The 6,472-nt window shown below is 55.2% G+C and overlaps 1 protein-coding gene across 2 annotated transcripts in view; it reads right to left on the minus strand.

The window, feature by feature from the left end:
- Positions 1-1,487: 1,487 nt before the first annotated feature.
- Positions 1,488-6,472, minus strand: part of RHOD (ras homolog family member D) — a 9,722-nt gene continuing 4,737 nt past the window's right edge. The window contains exons 2-5 of one of the 2 annotated variants that reach the window (XM_081797702.1): positions 5,484-5,571; positions 4,583-4,692; positions 2,671-2,780; positions 1,488-2,110 (exon numbers count right to left, since the gene is read on the minus strand). In XM_081797702.1, the coding sequence (XP_081653828.1) occupies positions 1,948-2,110; positions 2,671-2,780; positions 4,583-4,692; positions 5,484-5,571 (471 nt within the window). In that variant the 3' untranslated portion in view covers positions 1,488-1,947. Of the gene's footprint in view, positions 2,111-2,645; positions 2,781-4,582; positions 4,693-5,483; positions 5,572-6,472 lie in introns of both variants that reach the window. The other variant, XM_006749312.3, reaches the window with a different exon arrangement.

Below are 6,472 nucleotides of genomic sequence, written 5' to 3' on the forward strand. Positions count from 1 at the left end.
GAAGGGGAGAATAGGGAATATTCTGGGCGTGGGGGGTGCTTGGTGGGGAGGAGAAATCAGGCTAGAAATCTAGGCCAGGAAATGTTATTTCCCATTCCTGAGCAGTTTATAGTAAAACCTTGGAGTGGAGCCTGTAATCCACGTAGGGTTTCTGGAGCAGGCCAATAACATCATTTCACCTGCCTCAGTTGAGCTCTGTAACCCAAGCCATGAGCCCTCCTCTGGCACAAGTGGTCCTTCTCTTGAGCTGTTTGTCTTTGTCCTTTTCTCCCTTTTTTTTTAAAGATATATTTTTATTTTTATTTTTTCAAAGGTTTTATTATTTATTTGAGAGAGAGAGCACAAGCCAGAGAAGGAGGGATAATCTCTAGACTCCCCGCTGAGCACAGAGCCCCATATGGGGCTCGATCCCAGGACTCTGAGATCATGACCTGAGCCGAAGTCAGATGCCCAACCGACTGAGCCAACCAGGCACCCCAAAGATTTATTTTTAAATAATCTCTATACTCAACATGGGGCTCGAACTCACAACCCTGAGATCAAGAGTCACACGCTCTACTGACTGAGTCAGCCACATCCCCATGAAGTGGTCTCTCCCTTGAGCTGTCTTTTTTTAATTTTATCTGAGAGAGAGAGAGCCCACGTTCGAGTGTGGGGAGGAGCAGAGGGAGGGAGAGGGAGAGAATCTCTAGCAGACTCCATGCTGAACACGGATCCCGGCGCTGGGCTTGATCCCACAACTTACCTGAATCTCCAGCCTGCCCTACCGGTGTCGGACTTGCCAGGCACTGTGATCCCATGAGCCAATTCCTTACAATTTCTCTCTCTCTGCACATACACACACACCCTATTGGTTCTATATGGTTCTGTTTCTCCGGAAAACCCTAATATAATATTATTGAGTATGTTACATATATTACGTCTCTGCAATATTATATATTTATCATAAACAAAAAAACCCCACTTGTAAACCTTTTGTAAGCACTTAATGGGTGCCAGGCACCTGCTAAGCTCTTTGCGTGTCTCTCATGATGCCCCCTTACTCCTCTAAAGACTCCATGACATCATCTGTGATCGGTCCCATTTCACAGATGAGGATACTGAGGCACAGAGGGTTCAAGTAATTTGCCCAAGGTCCCAAAGTGATAAAGCCAGGTTTGGATCCGGGTAGTCCCATTCCAGTGCCTACATGTGGTGGGTTCTTTTCTTTTCTTTTTTAAAAGGGAGAGAGAGAATCTTTTTTTTTTTTAATTTATTTATTCATTTGAGAGAGTGAGAATGAGAGAGAGTACATGAGAGGGGGCAGGGTCAGAGGGAGAAGCAGTCTCCTCGCCGAGCAGGGAGCCCGATGCGGGACTCGATCCCGTGACTCCAGGATCATGACCTGAGCCGAAGGCAGTTGCTTAACCAACTGAGCCACCCAGGCGCCCGTGGTGGGTTCTTTTCTGCTATGGAACATGTGTGTAAAGCAAGACACGTGACATAACTGACAAGCAATGTAGTTTTAGTTGTTATAGTTACCACTGGATGGGCAGGGGGCAGGGGGATGGGGAGGGTGTGAGTTGTGGCCCAGGGTCCTGGAAGTGCCAGGTCCCGAAGGTGCAGCCCTGGGAATAGCACTGAACAGGCTGCTTCTGGATGTGTGGGTCCAGGCTGGGAGCTGGGAGTCTGGGAGTCATTTTTAGGGGACTCCAGGAGTAGCCCTCTACAGGGCAGGTGGGCTCTGGAAGCCCCTTCCTCAGGCCTTGGGCGGGGGTTACGCTCTAGTCCAGGGATTACAGCCCCAGGGTCAGGGGCCCGGCCTTGGTGGTGTCCATCTGTTTGAGGTGCAGTTCGGTGATCACAGCCTCGGGACTGGGTCCAGCCCAGCCAACTGGGCAGCTCAGCGCCCAGCTCCTTCCTGAGCTGCTGGGGGGGTTGGGGCAGGGAGGGCCTCAAGATGTCAGGTCACCACGCAACAGCTCCGGGTAACCCTCCTCCAGAAGTTGCGACTGCGGCTGCTGAGGGCCACCTGCGCTGCTTCCTGGAAGACCGCGTGGACGTTTTCTTGGAGCAGGGCTGAGCACTCGAGGTAGGCCACTGCACCCACGGACCTCGCCATCTCCTGGCCCTAATAGAGAGAATGGAGGGGGCTGCCTTGAGGTGGCGGCCTCTGGGCAGGGGGAGAGCTCACATCCTGCCTCCCCATAGCCCTCTTGGCCATCCTAGGGAGTCTCCAGGACAAAAGTGGAAGGTGAGTTTTTCCAGGACACCCACAACTCCTGCCCCTAGGTTGACCAAGCACTCTCATGGCTTCCTTGGGTTTCCTGCCTCAGTTCTGGGATACGTCCCTGCCTCTCAAGGCACCAGCTAACCCACTTCACAGATGTGTAGCAGAGAGGGGCCTGTGGCCTGAAGAGCTATGGCCTCAGCTTCCCTATCTGCGAAGTGGGTGGGTAGGATTACCTGAATGGGCACACCACCCGCTCTCCCTTCCATAGGCAGAATCTTCTAGAGTATTCTAGGTACCATTTCCAAGCCCAGACCATTCCAAGATGACCCCTACCCTGACCCACCCCCTGAGTGTGCTGGACGCTGCTGAGAGGCTGGGCGGGATCAGCATACCCCGAGGTTCCCCCTCCCCACCCCTGGGCTGGGTTTCCTACCCTGTGGTAGGTCACAGGCTCCAACCTATTTTTCCGCAGCTTCTTCACCAGCAACTTGTCCTTGCGCAGGTCAGTCTTGCAGCCCACGACAATGATGGGCACCTCCTTGCAGAAGTGGTTCACCTCTGGGTACCACTGGGAGGGTGGCAGTGTGGGTGTGTGTGTTAGCCAATGGGATTGCTGTCCCTCCCCACAGATGGGGAGAAAGGGCCACCCTCTCACTCCCCAGGTGGACTTCAGCAATGATTATCAGCGCAGCCAACATTTACGGAGAATTACTCTGTGCTAGGCTCTAAGACTTCACATGTATGAACTCTTCAATCCCCCAAGTCCCTACAAAGCAAGTTCTGTCATCAGGCCCATTGTACAGAGTGCAGTAACTGAGGCTCGGAGAGGCTATATAACTTGGCCTTGGTCACACAACTGGAAGTGGCAGGATTTGAGCCCAGGGGCTGGGGCCCAGAGCCCTGCTCCCGCATGGTCTAGAATCCTGCCACTCTGCAAGGTAAGGGGCCCCAGGACCGCCTCCCAAGTGGGTAAAATATATGAAGAAATAAGTCATCCTTTAAAAATAAAGCAGCTCACAAAATGGTTGCAGCAGCTGTTTGCCTGTTGGAGGGAACACTCCTATTCTGTGTCAGCTGCTCTCTGGAATGCGAGGCTCCGGGGCCTGGTTATTTCAGCCTGGGCAGCAACTGGGGAGTCTAGAATCCGGAGACAGGGGATTTATATCTCCAGGAGTGCATGCCTACTCAGTTTGTCTGTTCAGAAAAAACTGGCATCAAACCATCTGGCTCCCGGAGCCAGATGGGGCCCGGGTGGGGTCCTGGGCTTACTCCCCATACTCCAACCCCTCTACAAAACTGCGCCTGATCCTGGTCTCCCCCGTGACTTCACCTTGCTAAATCCAACACTGAATCCTCAGCCTTCATCCTGCCTGAGCCCTGGCACCAGGCAGGGATCTCTCCCTCCTCTACCGCCTGGTTGGCACTTTGCCCTAGGACCCTGCTCTCTTGCTTCTCTCCAGGTGACCTTCCCATGTGCAAGGCTCTTCCCCACCAGTGGTTCCTAAATGGATCTGCCCAGCTCAGCCTGGCCCTCTCCCGGGAGCTGCAGACTCAGACCTCCAGGTCTACCTGGCCCTCCACTGCGATGTCCAACAGGCCCCCATCTCCCACCTCCCTACCCTCCACTTGCTCCTTCTCATCTTGGGAAATGGCAAGGCCGCCTTCCACTCGCTCTGGTCAAAACATCTCTCCCACTCCCAACCTGGGGATAATACTACTATTGGCTCTATCAGGTTGTTAGGGGCAGTAGATGAGTGAATGGGCAGAAGTGCCCAGAACGGTGCTTGGCCTGAGCGAAGTCCTCAGTCAACATTACCATCGCTGTTGGGGTTCATGTTACTCATGCCGTCACCCGCTGTGCTCCGATGAACCCCCGGCACGCTGTTTGCATGCCCTTCGCCTGGAGGCCCCGGCAGCAGCAGGGCAGGAGCAGAACAACTCAAGGGCCCACACCCCTGGCACCTGTGGGCAGTGAGCAGCCTTGGGAACCCCTGACATGCCTGGGGGGCATCTTGGGAGGCTGCTGAAAGCTAGCAGTTACACAGAAGGGGGCTGCCCATACATGCAACCTCGGGCAGGCCCAGGCTGGGGAGATGCGGGGCCTCTGGGCGACCCAGCATACTCAGGTAGGTCACGGTGGAAAGAGCCACAGCATTCTCAGTCCAGACCCTGCCACCAAATCCCTAAGGGACCTCTGGCAAGTTGCTGCCTCTGCACTGGGCCTCAGTTTCCCCATATACACACCAAAGGTGCTGGATTCAGTGTCATCCGGGGCCTGCTATGCTCTGACAGGCTGCGGAGTCAAGGCTGGGGACAGAGCAGGGTGGCCTGGCTACCGGGGCTGTACCTCCCCGGGGCCCTGGTACCTACCCGGTTGAAGATGTTGTCAAAGCTGTGCGGGCTGGTGACATCGAAGCAGAGGAGAAGGACACTGGCGTCGGGGTAGAAGAGGGGCCGCAGGCGGTCATAGTCAACTTGCCCTGGGGAGAGTGGGGGTGGGCACTCCCTTCAGATCTTCCCCAACATCAGGGAGGTCATCCCAACAGATGGGGGAGCCCGGATCAGGGCGTGGTTGTGTGCCTCGTGGTCTGATTTAAATGTGGTGCCTGGGTGGCCACTCCACGTGAACGTTTCCCTCCAGGCAGTATTCCCCTGGCTTGCCCGTAGGCTGTGTTAGCCCTGGTCTGGGTGAGACCACTTGCTGAGAGAGCCCTGTTCTGGTAGGAGTCGGAGACAAGGCAGAGGTCTCGCCTGCAGGGACAAAGCCTGCTTTGCGCTGGGCTTTGCCCTGGGCTTGGGGGGTGAGGAGTAGGAAGCAGGTAGGACCCAGGACAAAGGCCCCTTATCCCCTGCATGGTCAGGGGGCTGCTGGGATACCCTGGGGTGAGCTTTCAGTTCTGGTGTGGATTTGACTGAACCCTACGTGGATAAGGTCAGGAAGCTGGAGGGCAGAGGTCAAGGTCAGGCAGATCTTACAAAAGCTAAAGCCAGGGTGGAATGCTTAGGAGGCCAGGAATAGTTTACCCCTTGAGAGAAAAGAGCTCTGGATCCCCCTTGTCTCCGGGACACAGTTGGCTACCCTCTGTTGGGGGAGGCAGCAGATGCAGGCGCAGGAGCAAAGAAGGTTCAGGTTCCTGGGGACCCTAATCCTGGCCAACACCTGTCCCTGGGAGATTGGTGAGACTGGCTGGGCCTCTGTGGTTCAGGAGGAAGGGGGCAGGGCTTGGCTCCTGGGCATGGGGGGCCCCCCGCCTCCCACCTGCACACCCACCTGCTGTGTCCCAGATTTGGAGGTTCAGGGGTTTGCCCTTCATTTGCAGATTAACGGCGAGCCGCTCAAACACAGTGGGGGTGTAGCTCTGAGGAAGAAGGGGGCAAGGCGGAGGCTGTGAGGACAGCTGCTGAAGCAGGGTGGGCCCCGGTGCCCAGGCCAGAGCCCTTGAATGCCTGCAGCACCCCCTGCCCCTTCTTTGGGAGTCTGACAGTCTGAGGGAGGGAGTTTCTGGGAAGTAGGTGGCCAGTGGGGGTGAGGCCTAGAGCTGCCACCTCCTAGCTGTTTGCCCCAGTGCGGCACGGAACCTCCCCAGGCTTCTCAACTGTAAAGTGGGACTATGAAAAGCCCCTACCGCAGTGTGTTGCCGTAAGGATTCAGAGCAGAGCCTGGCACACACCCCACATGTACCAGCTACCGTTATTTTTATCTTTGTCCCCTTGGATGGGGGACTGTCCCATTTCTGAGCCTTCCTTCATGCTGTCCCCTCCTCCTGGAATGACATTAACCTACATTTGCTCGTTCGATTGTTCATTCATTCATTCATATATTCATTCAGTAAACAGTGGCACCTTCTCTAGATAGCTCCCCAGATCTCTGGATACTGGGGAGCAAGTAATAAATTAGACTCACTGCCTACTCTGGGGAGCTTGTGGCTTTGGGGGGGGTCCCTGCTTTGCTTCTCAACCTCTCATAATCCAACCAAGACCCCTGCCCCATGCCACCTCCCGCAGGAGGCCCTTCTAGATCCCTTCCCACATCCTCTCCATTTCTGCCTTTCTTTCTTTTTTTTTTTTTTTAAAGATTTATTTATTTATTTGAGAGAGCGAGAATGAGAGAGAGAGAGAGTACATGAGAGGGGGGAGGGTTAGAGGGAGAAGCAGGCTCCTTGCTGAGCAGGGAGCCCGATGCGGGACTCGATCCAGGGACTCCAGGATCATGACCTGAGCCGAAGGCAGTCGCTTAACCAACTGAGCCACCCAGGCGCC

This window comes from Leptonychotes weddellii, chromosome 11 (assembly GCF_054177405.1).
Source record: "Leptonychotes weddellii isolate Sample4059 chromosome 11, ASM5417740v2, whole genome shotgun sequence".
Lineage (NCBI taxonomy): Eukaryota > Metazoa > Chordata > Mammalia > Carnivora > Phocidae > Leptonychotes > Leptonychotes weddellii.